Source organism: Capra hircus, chromosome 25 (genome assembly GCF_001704415.2).
Source record: "Capra hircus breed San Clemente chromosome 25, ASM170441v1, whole genome shotgun sequence".
NCBI classification, from domain to species: Eukaryota; Metazoa; Chordata; class Mammalia; order Artiodactyla; family Bovidae; genus Capra; species Capra hircus.
This window is the reverse complement of record NC_030832.1, coordinates 265600-282451: the sequence shown is the minus strand read 5'-3', so window position 1 is coordinate 282451 and position 16852 is coordinate 265600. Positions and strand designations below refer to the sequence as shown.

At 53.4% G+C, this 16852-nt stretch overlaps 1 protein-coding gene across 4 annotated transcripts in view; it reads left to right on the top strand.

The window, feature by feature from the left end:
* Positions 1-16852, top strand: part of AXIN1 (axin 1) — a 37921-nt gene that overhangs the window by 3605 nt on the left and 17464 nt on the right. For all 4 annotated transcript variants that reach the window (XM_018040325.1, XM_018040323.1, XM_018040324.1 and 1 more), the window contains exon 2: positions 221-1181. In XM_018040325.1, the coding sequence (XP_017895814.1) occupies positions 304-1181 (878 nt within the window). In that variant the 5' untranslated portion in view covers positions 221-303. The remainder of the gene's footprint in view (positions 1-220; positions 1182-16852) is intronic.

The window sequence follows — 16852 nt, the reverse complement described above, 5'->3', positions numbered from 1 at the left end:
TCTTTGTGCCAGAGGCATTCCTGTAGTTGGCGAAGTTTACAGAAATTGTTTTAACATAGTACAAAACCTTGTGACAAAGGATTGAACCTTTAAACTGAGTTTCTGGCTTTGAGTTCAAGCGGGAGGGCATCATTGAGAGTCTTGTCGTGAGAAAACCTCTGTGGTCATGTTTCCATGGACCCACCTTTCCTAATCCTTGTCCTCTTAATGGTTTCAACAGGACAGATTGATTCACTTTGGAGCCGTAAGTACTGATGTATTAGGGTGCAGCGCTCATTGTTCATTGACGCACAGAGTCCCAAAATGAATATCCAGGAGCAGGGTTTCCCCTTGGACCTCGGAGCAAGTTTCACCGAAGATGCCCCCCGGCCCCCAGTGCCTGGTGAGGAGGGTGAACTGGTGTCCACAGACCCCAGGCCCATCAGCCACAGCTTCTGCTCTGGGAAAGGCGCTGGGATTAAAGGGGAGACTTCCACAGCCACTCCGAGGCGCTCGGACCTGGACCTGGGGTACGAGCCCGAGGGCAGCGCGTCGCCCACCCCTCCGTACTTGAAGTGGGCCGAGTCGCTGCACTCCCTGCTGGACGATCAAGATGGCATAAACCTGTTTAGGACTTTCCTGAAACAGGAGGACTGTGCCGACCTCCTGGACTTCTGGTTTGCCTGCAGCGGCTTCAGAAAACTGGAGCCCTGTGACTCGAATGAAGAGAAGAGGCTGAAGCTGGCCAGAGCCATCTATCGCAAATACATCCTTGATAACAACGGCATTGTGTCCCGGCAGACCAAGCCCGCCACCAAGAGCTTCATAAAGGACTGCATCTCGAAGCAGCAGATCGACCCTGCCATGTTCGACCAGGCGCAGACGGAGGTCCAGTCCACCATGGAGGAGAACACCTACCCCTCCTTCCTCAAGTCCGACATTTACCTGGAGTACACGAGGACGGGCTCAGAGAGCCCGAAGCTCTGCAGCGACCAGAGCTCTGGGTCAGGGACAGGGAAGGGTGTCCCCGGGTACCTGCCCACGCTGAACGAAGACGAGGAATGGAAGTGTGACCGGGAGGCGGACGAAGACGGTGGCCGGGACCCTGCTCCGCCTGGCAGGCTCACGCAGAAGCTGCTCCTGGAGACGGCCGCCCCGAGGGCCTCCTCGAGTAGACGGTACAGCGAAGGAAGAGAGTTCAGGTGAGTCGACCCGCGGCCTGCAGTCCTGTGCCCACCTCCACGACTGGAGAAGCAGCCAGGGACAGGCCTTGTCCTTCAGCCCGAGTGGGTGGACTCCTGGAGCCGGGGTGAGTTGTGGGGCTGGTGTTTGCTCACGATACCTTCTCGTGTATTAGGTGTCTTTATGTTTCTTTTTAAATTGTGTGTGTGTGTGTGTGTGTTTTGTTCCCGTGCTCGGGCTTCCCCCCGCTGTGGCGAGCGGGGCTGCCCTCCAGCTGTGGAGCCCGGGCTTCTCCCGTGTTGGCGTCTCTTGTTGCGGCTCATGGGCTTCATAGTTGTGGTGCACGGGCTTGGTTGCCCCGCAGCACGTGGAATCTTCAGGGACCAGGGATCAAATGCCCTGCATTGGTAGGCGGATTCTTAACCACTGGACCACCAGGGAAGTCCCAGATATTTGTTTGTTTGCCTTCATCAGGTCTTAGTTGCTGGGATCTTTGTTTGGGCCCACGGGCTCAGTAGTTATGGCCTGGGGGCTTAGTTGCCCCAGGCATGTGGGATCTTCATTCCCCAACCAGGTATTGAACTGGAGTCCCCTGCATTGAAAGGGGGATTCTTAACCACTGGACCACTAGGGAAGTTCCCCCTAGATGTATTTAATATTTTGAGGGCCCCTTTATCAAGAAAGATTGAAGGCTGGAGGAGAAGGGGATGACAGAGGATGAGATGGTTGGATGGCATCACTGACTCTATGGACATGAGTTTGAGGAAAGTCCGGGAGTTGGTGATGAACGGGGAGGCCTGGCGTGCTGCAGTCCATGGGGTCACAAAGAGTCGGACACGACTGAGCGACTGAGCTGACTGACTCATCTATCAAGAACAGCCTAGAATATATGGCTTTGTAAGTCATTAGGAATGTTGGAATTCTTAGGAGTCGTGATATTTAAAGCTTACCTTTTAGTAGTAAAATTTGTGTTCTCTTGCACAGAAGGTGGGTTTGTGTGGCAGACTTGATCCTCGTGGCTTGATAGGACATTTGAGTGGTCAGTGCGGAGAGAATTCCAGGCCGCTTGGGAGGTGGTGGCGAGGAGGCTGCTGTGCCGCAGGCTGTCCGAGCGCTTTGGGAACTCCCTGTGGCTGCAGTGGGGCTCCAGGATTGGTTCTGCACCTCCTGGCCCCCGCCAAGGAAAGGGTTGTGCTGCTGTGTGTTCAGTTCCCAGCTCTCTCCAGTTGCCGTCAGTCCTTGCATGGGCCACGGTGCAGCCTTGGAGGCGTGAGTGGCGCTCTCTGGAAGTCGTTGCCAGTTTGCTGGAAGTGTGTTTGGTGGGGAGGTGGGGCCTATAGCCGATGTCGGTGGGCACTCGCGTTCTCAGTCATTTCCCTGTCGGTAGGTGGTCCCAGACACGCTTGCCTGCAGAACTGAAAGCTGGGGATTCTGTGGCCCTGCCGACTCAGTCGCGGATCTGCAGAGGCATCCCTGGGTGCTGGGCTCTCCCATTGAGCTGGTAAAAGGCCAGATCACATCTCCAGGGTTTCTGTGGCAGATTGGCTACTTCTGACAAAAACAGGGTTCAACTTTCTCAGGGTTTGAATACTCTTTAAGTGATGTGATGAAAAAAGACGCTCTGTTTCAGGTGATCTTTACGCACCTTTTGCTCACTGTCCTTATCGATTGAGTAATCTTTTCAGGACAGAATATACTATAAAATTATCCTGGTAAGGACGGCTAGTAAGTGACAATAGCTTTTAAAACCTAACACGGAAGTTTTCATATTTGATTAGAACAGTTTTAAAATGGGATTATATCTGAGGCCTGGGCTGCAGAGGAAAACACATTGAGCTCAATTCTGATTTCTGATTTTAGAACTTCCACGTGCTACCCTCACACTTCCCAGTTCTCAGTCGGGGGCCCGTTGTAGCAGCAGCCTTGCTTTTTCTCTCTTCGGTTTGCTCTGTTCGTAGTATGTACCCTTTACTGTCCGATTGCGGGAGCACGTTCAGCTGTGAGGACTCCGGCACGTGGAGGTGCTGGCACCGCAGGGACCTGGCGCCCCCGAGTCCTGCCTGCGCCCCCGAGTCCTGCCTGCGCCGGGACGTGCCCCTCCCGGGGCTGCCTGTGTGGGTGTGTGGATGGGCGCCCTCCTGTGTCAGCGCCGGTGTCCGTCAGCACTGACAGGCTGTGGAGTCCAGCACAGTCCACTCGCTTTGCAGGGCTTGCGGTTAGGGTCCACACGGTTGAAAGTCACAGAAAACCCAGCCCGCCCGGCTTCCACAGTGAAGACGTTGGGCTGGCCCAGATAGACGGAAAGTCCAGAGCAGGCCCAGCTTCAGGTGCGGTTTGATTCTGATTCCAGCCATGTTTCTTTTAAAGACTCGATTTTGTTTTTGTTGTCTTTTAGGGCAGTTTTACGTTCCCAGCACAGTTGCAAGGAACGTACAGAGGTTTCCTCTGTGCTCTTGCCCCGCACGTGCACAGCCTCCCCTGCCCACCCTCATCAGCACCCCTCCCAGAGTGGTCATTTGTTAACAGTGGATGCTGCTGCTGCTGCTGCTAAGTCGCTTCAGTCGTGTCCGACTCTGTGCGACCCCATAGATGGCAGCCCACCAGGCTCCACCGTCCCTGGGATCCTCCAGGCAAGAACACTGGTGTGGGTTGCCATTTCCTCCTCCAGTGCGTGAAAGTGACGTCGGTCAGTCCTGTCCGACTCTTAGCGACCCCACGGACTGCAGCCCACCAGGCTCCTCCGTCCATGGGATTTTCCAGGCTGTCTCTAATGTAGAGACAGTAATCTCTGCTGTCTCCATGGTCTTGTCTTTTCTGGACACCGTGGAGTTGGAAGTAGACAGTATGTAGCCTGTTCACATTGGCTTCTCTCACTTGGTCGTGCGCTTTTAAGGCTCCTCAGTGCCCTTCTGTGGCTTGATAGCTCGTAGCTTCAGCCCTGAATACTATTCCACTCTCTGGATGGACCACAGTGTGCGTATCCATTCGCCAGCTAGAGGACTTCCTGATGGGTCCAGTTTTCGGCAGTTGTGACTAGAGCTGCAGTAAGCACGTGTGTGTGGGTTTCTGCGAGGACGTGAGCTTTCATCTCCTGTGGGTAGAACGTCTAGGGTCGTGGGTGCTGGCTCGGGTGGGAGGCCGGCTTTACAGGGACCGCTCTTCTCTGGGTGCTGCTCTGCCTGCCTCCCCACGGCCGGCTTTGCTCCCGGGTTCTGTAAACAACTGCCCCCCGCGGCTGGGGCTGCCGCGAGCCTGGGCTCCGACCAAGTAGGGCCGCCCCGCTCTGTCCAGCGGGGAGGGAGAAAGAGAGTGGGTGCTGGTGCCCGCCCCCGCCGCCCACTCGGAGGGGCAGCACGTGCCATCTCAGCGTGGCCGCTGCTGGAGTGTGTCAGGAGGGCCTGTCTGGGACAGAACGACAGCAAGGGGCTCCAGAGCTGAGCTTCCCGGCCCTGTGGGCCCTGTACCGTGAGGCTGCTCCAGCGGCGCCTGCTGGGGCCGCCCCGACTCCCCGTGCCAGGCGGGGCTGCCCGTGTGCCCGCTCCTCATTGGCTTCACGTGTGCACGTGGCGGTTTTTCATGTTGCTGACTTGAGAGCCTTTTCCATAGGTCTTTGTCAAAACTGAGAAAACAGGGGTGTCCCTGGTGTTTTCTGCACTTAGCCTAGTCCCCTGGGGTCATTTTGAGCCCTGAGCTGAGGGGTCACTAAATTCCTTACTGGTTTGCTGTTCTCTGTGTGGAAATTTTTCCTGGTCTTTATGGCCCGTTGTCAGTGAAACTCGGCACTGACTTTGGTCGGTTCATACCCGCATTTAAATTTGGTGTGAATTGGCAGAGGGCCGTCTGATGGCACAGGTGTTTTGGCTATTTATTTACTGAGTGATTTGGCCTGGGGGCCCAGGGCCTGTAAGACATCCACAGGATGGAAGCCTGGGGCTGCCAGGGGCCGGGCTTGGCCTGGTTGGTCAGGCTTGAAGTCAGGCCATCTTTTCCAGTCCTTCCACCACCTGCACTGATCTGTCGCCACTGGTTTTCTTTTCTCTGTCTCTTTTTAAACACACGCTTCCTTTGGGGGGCACAATATGCAGTGTGTGAAACTTCCCCGACCAGGGATCGAACCCGTGCCCCACTGTGGTTAAGCGTGGAGTCTTAACCACGGTGCCACCGGGGAAGCCCCTCTCCTATTTTAGCCGACATATGGCTGACCTACAATGCTGTCCTAATTTCTGCTGTATAGCCAAGTGACTCAGTTATGCGCGCACTGTATACTCATTCTTTTATGTAGTCTTTTCCCTTACAGTTTGTCTCAGGATATCAAATATATCCTGTGCTCCACAGTAGAACCTTGTTTATGTTGCTGCTAGTTTTAATGTCCAAGTGGCAAATGCTTTCCATTTCTCTTTACTGCCTTCCTCACTGGTTGAGAAGTTGCCCGAGGACAGGGTCTCTCCTGCTGTCTCCTTACATCCTCTGGGTGGGGCAGACAGTGAGGCCCCCTGGTCAGCGCTGGTCCCTGTGGCTGTGGGCAGAGAGTTCAGCACAGATGATGCTTGTAGCAGGAGTAGCTTGTGGGTCTGGGGAAGGACAGATGGGCAACCCTCCTGTCCACACTGAGGAACTGCCTGACCTGTTTGTTGCCTTATCAGTTGTGTTCTGATAAATGGCTTAAAGAAGGAGAAATGTAAAAAGAGGAGGCACCCAAAGGTGTGTCGTTTTGTGTGGAAGGCAGAAAAGCGAGGTTGCTCTGGGGTTTCTGGTTGCAGCTCCAGCGCCGCGGGGCGGGGGTGGGGCAGTGACTCTGGGGCCGGCTGTTCTGTCCTCAGGGTGGCGGGGGCTCAGGCGATGGCGGTCTCAGGACACTGGTCCTGCTGATGTGGTTGTTGTTCAGTTGCTCAGTCGTGTCCGACTCTTTGCAACCCCATGGACTCCAGCACGCCAGGCTTCCCTGTCCTTCACCATCTCCCAGAGTTCACTCAAACTCATGTGCATTGGGTCGGTGACGCCATCAAACCATCTCGTCCTCTATTGTCCCCTTCTCCTCTTGCCTTCAATCTTTCCCAGCATCAGAATCTCTTCCATCAGGTAGCCAAAGTATTGAAGCTTCAGCTTCAGCATGAGTCCTTCCAATGAATACTCAAGGTTGATTTCCTTTAGGACTGACTGGTTTGATCTCCTTGCTATCCAAGGGATTCTGGTGACAGCCTGTTTAATTTGACCTTCAGGGCTTCCCAGGTGGCGCTGATAGTAAAGTGACCTGCCTGCGTGTGTAGGAGATAATAAGAGATACAGGTTTGATCCCGATCTGTGGGTCTGGACGATTCCTTGGAGGAGAGCCCGGCAATCCTCTGCAGTTTTCTTGCCTGGAGAATCCCATGCCTGGTGGGCTCCAGTCCCCAGGGTAGCAGAGAGTCAGACGTGACTGAAGTGGCTTACCGTCACTTACCGTGACTACTGTTGCACCAGTGAAGTGCAGGTACTCTTCACTTTTGGATTCTCAGATCTTTTGGCTGGAGGGTGACTCGTTTGTGCAGAGTGGCTCTCCTTGCAGCCTCCCCCCTTTTTTCCTGCGGCTGCAGCTGTAGTCACTCTCAGTTGGGACATGCAGGTTGGGAAGAGAACCCAGCCCTGCTGCCTTTTCTTTGTCACCTTCCAGGTGTGTGACTTGTCCACCTGGGTGAATTCCTTTAACAGATGATCCCAAGGCTGGTGACTGGAGATGTTTTTAGACGGACTTTAGTGTGCAGCTGTGGGGTTTTTAGACGGACTTTAGTGTGCAGCTGTGGGGTTCTCAGGACAGGAATTTACAGGGCATTCCCTCGGGGTCCAGTGGCTAGAACTCCACACTCTTACTCTGCGGTCCCGGGTTCACTTCCTGGTTGGGGTACTAAGATCCCACAAGCTGGGCAATGCAACCAAGCAAAACAGGCAGGAGTTTACAGATCTTCCCATTCACCTTGTGGGCTAGATGGGGAGAAGGTTGATTACGCTCAGTGGTTTAATTTAAGGACCCCTCGCTTGATGCCTTTTCCACTGGCTGTGTCTTCTGGGGTCAGCCTTCTGGTTATGTGATGGTGGGAGAGTTGCTTCACCTCTGAGTTTTCCTATAACATGAGGAGGATGAAGCAAGGGCCTGCCAGATAAGGCTGCCAGGGAGGCTCGTGAGCTGATCCGCAGTGATGCCTCACGCAGCAGGTGTTCAGGGCACACAGCAAGTGCTGGTGACATTCTCATCCAGGTGACAGGCTCTCATCCATCGTGACACTTTGCAGTTTTACTAACCATGTATCCTGAGAGGCACCCAAAGGTGCCATCCTTAGCTCCAGAAGCGGCACCACCATCTACCAGCTCCAGCCCAGCCCACCTGACTCCCCAGCCGAGCGTGTGCTCAGCCTCTGCTTCTCACTGTGGCGCCCGCCACCTCCTGCCTCCACAGAACTTTCTGGCTGAGTCTCGGCCCCAGTCTCTTCCCCACCACGCCCAGAGGGACGTTTCCAGATGCCGGTTTGGCACACGCTCCCTTCCTCCCTGATGCGCGGACTCCCCCTCGCCCCGGCTCCTGTGACTCCTCATGTCCACGGGAGACCTGGTCACAGCGCCGACACGCTGTGTGTGCTTCGTGGGCCTGTTGGTCGGGGGGCTGGCTAGTGAGAGTCTGTGAGCTAGTTGCAGGAGAGTAAAAAAACGGTTTTCTCTATTTCAGCCCCACAGAACTCTGTAGTCTTTGATGACAGATTTCAGCAGAGCCCAGGAAGTACAGTCCTCAGACCGAGGACTTCAGGGATGGAGAGGCCCCTTTGTCACGTGCTCCGCAACAGTGGGTTTATGAAAGGCGAGTGCCTGCAGGGACCAAGGCCCGTGAGGCTGCTGCGGCCAGATCGAGATGCCTGGGCAGGCAGGTGGCCGGGCGTGTGCGTTTCTGTGCGACCACCGCCCAGGGATCAGCCGGTTCTCAGGTTTGCGTGCCAGTTAGCGTCACGGGGACTTGAATCTGATTCATACACACTGTCTGTTAGTCTTCTCTAACATCCTGGCTTCATTTACACCAGTTTACCTGGCATCCTTAGAAATGGTGGAGTTTGTTCAGTGAGGGAAGAGGCAGATGGCCTAATAATTCTGTCTTCAGTCCACCTTGAGGCTGAGTGTGTGTGTGTGTGTGAGAAAATCAGCGTCGCCTTGTTTTTCCCGTGTCACATCAGTACAGATGCACATTTGTGAACCACTCAGGCTACACCCAGAGCCCACTGATTCCAAAAAGTGTGTGATTGAGAAAACGACTCAGTCAATCTCTTCAGTTCCTTCCCGGAACTCAGGTGTGCCTTCCGACTTTGTGAAAAGAAACGCAGTCTCCAGGACCGTGCAGAGGGCTTTGTGTCTGTCTGTGAGGGGCTGCAGCCTGCCCCTTCCTCATCCCTCCCCGGGTGGATTACGGCCGCCTCAGAACCAGTGAAAACCTTGGGAGCAGCTGGACTCAGCTCTTTTGTTTGGACCAAACTCCACCAGTTTTTGTGGATAGGGACGACAAGCCTTGCTTGGCATGGCCCGGTGGTTACCCTCCTCAGCCCCCCAGGGCCAGGAGGCTCCCACTGGCTTATGAGGTCTTAGTTCCCCCCACCAGGGATTGAACCTGGACCCTCGGCAGTGAGAGCTGGGAGACCTGACCGTCACTGGACCAACGCCCTTCCTTGGAGTCGTTAACATGCTTTCGTCTGGAATTGATCCTCTCTGAATCACTGGCTCATTTTCAGTCTTCTCTTAAGGAGATATTTAGAAATGACCAGAAAGCACGTTGCTTGCGGCACTGTGAGTGATAGCCTGCAGTCAGAATATAGCTTACTTGCTGTCTGATCTGATCTGACACAGGGCTGGTTGTACAGGGATTTTTTTTTCTATGGCTGGAGAATATAGGCTTTCTGTTTTCTTCATTTGGTTTTTCTACATTTTCCAAATTCCTATAAAGCATACATTTTTGTAACTAGAAAATATTAAAATATATACAAAAATGTATTATAAGGTCTGGATGATATGCGGTTTTCAAAAGCATATCTTTGTCTTTTAAAAGGATCATACATGGAGAAGGAACTGGCACCCCCTCCAGGGTTCTTGCCTGGAGAATCCAGGGACGGGGGAGCCTGGTGGGCTGCCGTCTGTGGGGCTGCACAGAGTCGGACGCGGCTGAAGCAACGCAGCAGCAGCAGCAGCAGCATGACTGTCTATTGTAGCCCATGTTTTAATTATACTATCAAATAGTAGCTTATACGTGAGCTTATATTTTGTTTTTCAACGTTTAATCCATGATTGCATTTGATAAGCAAACAAAAGCCATGTATTGTTTTTAATATCATTTGGAGATTGAAATGAAGCAAACTTTGTGGCTAAAAACAATTTAAAGCAATGAGACAAAAATAAAGTTCATAGGTTAATATAAAAAAGCAATGAGACAAAATAAAATAAATACATAAAAAGATCATATAGATGTTTCCTTTAAGTGTGATCTTAGGTCTTAAAGTTTGCGCTATTATACCAGTATTTTAATTAATTTTCATTAAAAAAGAGAGGAGGAAAAATTCAAATAACGCTAAAAGGCCGAAAACTAAGTTTGGCAGTCTCCTGACCCCTGGCCTTTCCAGGGTGGCCACGTCCAGCTTCTTACCCTAGTGTGAGTCAGCTCAGGTCACCATGACAAACTGCGGTAGACTTGGGGACTCGGGCGACAGACTCTTCTCACGGCTCTGGAGGTTGGGGGCCCCAGGCCGAGGCGCCAGCAGCAGAGCAGCCTCTGTTCCGTTCCTCTCGCGGTCTGCGCATGGGCCTTTTCTCACTGGGTCCCGGTGGAGACAGACACCTCCCTGGTCTCTTCTGCCGAGGGCAGTGATCTATGGGATCAGAGCCCCACTTATATTTCTGTTTATTTATTTTATACTTTTTGGAACATTTTACTTATTTGGGCTTCACTGGTGGCTCAAATGATAAAGAATCTGCCTGTAGTACGGGAGACCCGGGTTCAATCCCTGGGTCAGCAAGATCCCTGGGAGAAGGAAATGGCAACCCACTCCAGTACTCTCGCCTGGAGAATCCCATGGACAGTGGAGCCTGGTGGGCTTCTGTCCCTGGGGTTGCAAAGAGTCGGACATGACTGAAGAGACCAACTTGCACTGGTTCAGAGACCTGTGCTGCGTCTGGTGTTCCGCGGGCTTGCTCTGAGCGCAGCAGGCGGGGGCTGCTCTGCCCGCAGCACCAGCTCTCACTGCAGCGGCTGCTCTGGTTGTGGTGCGGGCGTGGCTGCCCTTGGCCTCTGGGATCGTCCCAGACCGGGATTAAGTCCGCATCCCCTGCCTTGGCAGGCGGATTCCTAACCCCTGGGCCGCGGGGGAAGTCCAGACCTTTTCTCTTCTGTAAACAGTTTCAGGGGTTTTTGTCTCTTTTCCCCGGTTGTGGTTCACATGCATGTTTCCCAGACCTGGCTGCCGTCGGCTCATGTCTCTTCAGTTGCGTGCAGTCTGCTATTACGTCTGTCTGTGGAGTTCTTAACTTCAGTTGTTACATTTTTCAAGTTTAGTGTTCATTTGATTCTTCTTTTTGTTTTTTTAATATTCAGTTCTCTGCTCAAACTCCCTCAGAAGCTTGTCTTTTAAGGAACATGTTCATCACGTGCATTTTAATGTCCTGTAATTTTTAAATTTGGGTATTTTGCGGTTCTTTTTCTATTGTCTGTTTTTCTCATGTCCTTGAGTTGGCTGGTCCTGCCTCCTAGTATGCTGGCCAGTTTTTATTGAACACTGGACTCACATTCTGTTTGTGACACAGATTAAGAACTCACTTGAGGACCCCAATCACATTTTTCTCCAGTGAGGGCTTACCTGGCCTTTAATGTGGGGACTTGTCACTTTACACCAGCCGGAACCAGTCATCCCTCTAGGATAGCCACTGGGATCCCAGCTGAAGGCCTTTGGTGCATTTGAAACACCCGTTTAGGAATTCTGGAAGTAATCACATTCTCAGCCTGGAGGTCCCTGCTTGAGGACTTCAAGGAGAAAAGTGGGACCCTGTGTCTGACTTGCCCATCTGTTTTTCTTTTCTCTCTCATGTTTTAGCCCCTTAAGACCTCATTTCCCTGGTGGCTCTTTTGTGCCTTGTTGTTTAGTCACTAAGTCCAACTCTTTTGTAACCCCGTGGACTATAGCCCGCCAGGCTCCTCTGTCCATGGGATTTCCCAGGGAAATAGGATCATTCCGTTCTCCAGGGGATCTTCGTGACCCAGAGGCTGAACCCAAGTCTCCTCATTGCAGGTGGATTCTTCATCAGTGAGCTGCCAGGGAAGCCCCTCTGTGCCTTAAAACATATGAAAACCTTTCTGTCTGTTTTTCTCATTGGTCTTGCAAGTGGTAGTTTGATCCCGGGTCAGGGGACTAAAATCCACGTGCCATGCAGTGCAGCCAAAAGAAAAAGAAAAGTCTGTGAAGAGATGAGTCCTGTTGGGCATCCCTGTTTCTCCGGATGCGCCTCTAGCTGCCTCCGGGCAGATGAGTGCCCTGTGGATCGTAGAACTCAAATGTCCTTCTGTGTCCACACACCCACCCCATTTGCCTCTCAATATTGTTCAAAGGTAAATAATCTGAATAATTGTGTGCCCTTCCAAAGCATCTTTATGAATAAAGAAATTAATACAAGCATATTGTTATATTTTCAACGTTAAATACGTTGTAAAGTAGGAATTTTCTTTAGAGAAATGTATGTGACCTAAAAAATGAGGTCCATCACACAGAATATGGTTTATGTTGAGTATAAACTCCAGACCCATTGAATATATGTTTGTTTTTCAGGTATAAAGATGACTTTACTAATGAAGCATTTCCAGTGTTTTCTTTGAGTTTGGGGTTTTGTTGCTTCATCCCTCTAGGTATTGTTGCCGTGTCTCCCGTGTGACAGGCAGCTGGGTGGATTAGTGCCCGGGTTCCCTGTGACCTAAATGAGAAGCACACTCAGGTCCCTGGTGGACCTCGTGTTACTCGGTGTGCATGGCAGACGGGTTCAGCCACGTGTCGGCTCACCTCCCTCAGTGTGAGCTGCTGACCTCCGCGTCCGCCCTGCGCAGGCCTGTGTCTGAGCTATGCCACCAACACTGTTCCTGGGGGCCGAGAACAGGCCCCCAGGTGCCCCTTTGCTGGGCCCTCCCACCCCACGGGGGTTCCCACTCTGCTGGTCTTGGCTTCCCAGCGACGTGGCCATGCCCCACCTTCCAGGCAGCCCCTAGGGCCACAGGCACGGAGACGGCAGAGTTGAAGGGGCCGGATGAGGCCTGGCGCGGTGCTCCGAGGGATGGTCTGAGCCGGGGTAGGCCAGTAACAGGACACTGTTGGACATCCTGGCATCGACGAAATGGCAGGCTTGCACGTTGGTGCTGTGAAATTCTGATTGCTTTGGAATGTGAAGTTTTGTGGTGCCGTGTGCAGTTTGTTGGGGTTAAAGATGACACATTTTCGTGGTGAACAAAGAGTCTGGCAAGTAAGAGCAGTCCAGAGTCCATCCTGTGGACAGTGGAAGCAGGGGCTGTGTCTTACCTGGTAGGGCTTTCTTGTAAGGTGGTCAGGGCAGGTTCATTTGGATACAGTGAAAGTCCTTTTAAAAGAAAATCCGTTTGAAATGTTGTGAAAGAAAACTTCATCAGTGGGAGAATCAAATAACTTATAAAAGCAAAGTACCTGAAGAGTCTGAGTGCTCCCTCAGGGTTTCACTTTCTGGGCAGACTTCATGTGCTCAGTCAGGGCAGGCAGACAAGAGTGTCCTTCGGGCCTAGGGGCTGCCAGACGCGCGGTTAGCTTAGAGGAGGTTGAGTGTTACCTGGGGCTTCCCTGGTGGCTCAGCAGTAAAGCAGCGCGGGAGACGTGGGTTTGATCCCTGGGTCGGGAAGATCCCCTGGAGAAGGAAATGGCAACCCACTCCAGTATTCCCGCCTGGAAATCCCGTGGGTCCTGGTGGGCTCTAGTCCATGGGGTTGCAAAGGTCAGACAGGACTTGGTGACTAAACAGCAGCAAACGAGAGTTACCTGGTGATGTTAGGAAGTGAAGAGGGCGACCCAAGGCTTGGAATTTCTGGTTTCTGAATTACTTCAAGGGAACAAATCGTACTGTCTTATGAGCAGAGTTTTGATTTTGGCTAGATTCATAAGTGCACGTCCTTAATTTTTGAAAAGCCGTGTTTTCAGAGTTGCTGATTTGGTCTTGTAGCTTCAGTCCCGAGAACGAGTCTCCTCATCAGAGTTCTGTGCGATCTCAGAACGGCAGCCCTCAGCCTCCCGTCTGCTTCAGGTTGTGAACTGGGGCGGATTCAGGCCTGTGGCAAAGAGGTTTGGGCCGGCCACGTGATCTGTGATTTTGAGCTCCTCGAGAGCCCAGGTCTGGAGTCTCTAGCCGGGTTTGCGAGACCTCAGGGGTCGACAGATAGCGTCTCTGTCTGTTACTCTGAATAGCCTGCAGTTTGTTGGGAGGTGTTGCGCCTGCATGTTGATGGTGGTGGTTTGCGTTTGTGAAGAGTGACCAGCCAGTTCCTGGGAGCTTCTGTTTGAGCCGTCAGAAGCTGGAGTGAGGGGCTGAAGTCTCCAGGGGAGGTTAGTGCCAGATGCATGCTGACCCCGTCACTGGAGTGAGAGTGATTCATTAAAAATCATGGTGGCAAACACATACGTGACCATGTGGAAAGCAGACAGCTAGTGGGGAGCTGCTGTCTAATTACAGAGAGCTCAGCCTGGTGCGCTCTGATGACCTAGAGGGGAGGGGGGTGGGGAGTGTGACTGATTCGCGTTGTTGTATGGCAGAAACCAACAGAACATTGTAAAGCAATTCTTCTCCAACTAAAAATTTTTAAAAATGAATACACAAAAAAAATCACAGTGGCAGATTCTGTGAAGCATTTTTTGTTGCACTTCTTAAAAACTGCCGCATGGAGTTCCTCTTCATCAGATCCGTGTGACCTGAAGAGCTGATGTGACGCATTTGTGTGGGTCCAGGCCCTGAAGGATTTCTGCTGATGTCGGAGAAGCCTGCTGTGCAGAGGAAAGCTGACGTGAATGTGCAGTGTTTGCGCGGAGCAGAGACGAACAGGGCTCTTGCTCTGGTTCACCACTCGTGTGAGCTCTTGCCGGCAGGTTCCCGTGGTGGTGCTTCAGGTTCTCAGCGTGCTCTTCACGCATATTGTTCTATAGATTTCAACCGCTCTGCAGCTGTAAACACCCAGGGACACAGTGCAGAAGTTATATGAGAAATATATTTGGTGCAGGAAAATTGAAAAATGCAGAGAAGTGAGAAATGATCTAGCAGGGTCCCTCTCGAATCTTCTTGGCATCTGTGTGGTCTCCACCCTGCACGGATGGGCCTGACTCATGTCGCTCACAGTGCGAATCTTTAGCAGGTGTTATAAAGAGTTGCTAGTTTATCATAAAGAGTTGCTGGTGTTCACAGCTGCACACAAGAATTGTGGCAAAGAGGGAGTTCCCCCCGCTGACCCGTGAATCTTCAAGCCAGGAGTGCGTGGTCTCCCTGGAGCATGGAGTTCTGACCTTAGAGCCTTGAAGCTGCTGTGTTCAGCATCTTACAGGAAGTCAGGGGGGATCCACGTCCTGCAGCCCTTAGCCCCCAGCCTCATCCTGCTCCATGTGTGGGACGCCACGCCGGACGTGCTGGCCTGTCTAAGTCTAGCGGTTTCTGCATCGTCTGGCGCTTGGCATCCCCTTGTGTGCTCATGAAGGGTACTCGGACCCCTTTCAAAGAGGTGGCCATCGTCGATCCACTTTGCAGGGGTAACGTGCCCACCGTCAAGTGCTGGTAAGTAGTGGTGAGGGCAGATGGGGCCCTGGGGGCCACTCTGGGGCCAGGGTTCTCCACTGCCTACCTTGTGGGGGGCCGGTGTGTGGCCCCCGTGGCCACCACGTCCAGTCTGTGCTTGCCTTTTCCACAGAACAGAGATCCTTCTGTTGTTACTGTTCGGTTTTGACTCTGATGCCCTTTGGTGTGCTCTGCAGCTCAGCGTTCATTCACGGTGCTGGGTGCGGTGTGCCAGTTGGGTAATAAAAATAAGTAAAGGGTCATAAAATAAAGGCGTGTGGGACCGGGAGGCTGCCTCACAGCGCAGATCACAGGCTCCAAACGCCTGTCTGGTGAAGACCCGTCAGGGCGGGGTGGGGCTGGGCTCAGGGGTGAGAGGATGGCACAGCAGGCAGATGTCCTGCTGCAAGGGAGCGGCCTCCCAGTACACGCAGATCAGACGACGGGTGTGAATAGAATGTGTGTGTCGCCCTAAAGTATCTCTGCCACACATCACCTCTTTTTTGAAAATAACTTTTCGCTTTTGGCTGAACTGGGTCTTGGCTGTTGGGCTGTTTCTAGTTGCAGTCAGTGGCCGCTACTCCAGTTGTCGGGCTTGGTCTCCTACTCGCGGCGGCGCAGAGCGCGGGCCTCAGGACGTGAGGGCTTCAGTAGTTGCCGGGCACGGTCTTAGTTGCCCCACGGCATGTTCAGTCCCAGACCAGGGATTGAACCTGTGTGCCCTGCATTGGTAGGCGGATTCTTCATCACTGGACCACCAGGGGGCTCCCACGAGATCATCTCTTAATTACAAAGGAAAACAGTGAAGTTAGAGTAGAAACTTGGCAGGCCCTGGGTTTGCCGCCGGCATTGGGACCAGCCTGCAGGACATTCTTGGAAGCGTGGTGGCATCGCCTCTGTGCCGCTCCTGGAATCGCCTGCCGGGATCTCACAGGAGGCCATCTGGGACCTTGAGAGTGTCCCAGCGGGACAGGCTGTGGGCATCTGAAGACAGGACAGTTGTTATGCGGCTGTGGCTTGGGTCTCAGGACATCGAAATGGCTCTCAAGGCCGCTCCTGCCCAGGGGAGGGGTCTGCGTTCTGCCTCCTGCCGCTCTCTGTCTGTCGCCCCTGTGTCCCCAGTCGCTGGGCTCTGGCCTGGGGCTCCGGGTCTAGAGGCGGGGTGGGAGGGGTGGGCCGGGCTGGCCTCGCCTTCCCAGGAGGGGCTTGCAGAGGTGAAGACCAGGAGTGTCACTGCACAGGGCCTGGGGGCGCAGAGCTCTCCTGAGACCCTGCTCTTGAGTCCTTTGGCTTTGACCAAGGAGGGAAATGGCTGGATCCTACGGCAACTCTGTTTTAAGTTTTAGAGACTACCGGTCAGTGTCCCCCTGAGTCTGTGCCGTTTCCCTCCCCATCAAAAGCTTACAAAGTTCCGCAGAAACTGGAAGGATTACCAAGCAGTGAAAGTGAATTGCAACCCACTGAAGAGCCCTTCAGGAATAAAGGGGAATGAAGACAAGTTTCAGACGAGCGAGCACTGGGGAAGCGCGCGAGCAGTGGGGAAGCGCGCGCGAGCAGTGGGGAAGCGCGCGCGAGCAGTGGGGAAGCGCGCGCGAGCAGTGGGGAAGCGCGCGCGAGCACTGGGGAAGCGCGCGCGAGCACTGGGGAAGCGCGCGCGAGCACTGGGGAAGCGCGCGCGAGCACTGGGGAAGCGCGCGCCGCTGCGATTGTTCTCCTGGACATGCCAGAGGGCGCCCTTAAGGCCGAGGGAACGCTCTCAGGGCAGGAGGGACGGGAGGGCGTGGTGACTCCAGGCCGCCGTTGAAGGATGCAAGACTGGTGATGTCTCCCGGGGTTGAGACGCCATGTGGACCCAAAACCCAGGACGCCAGCAGCA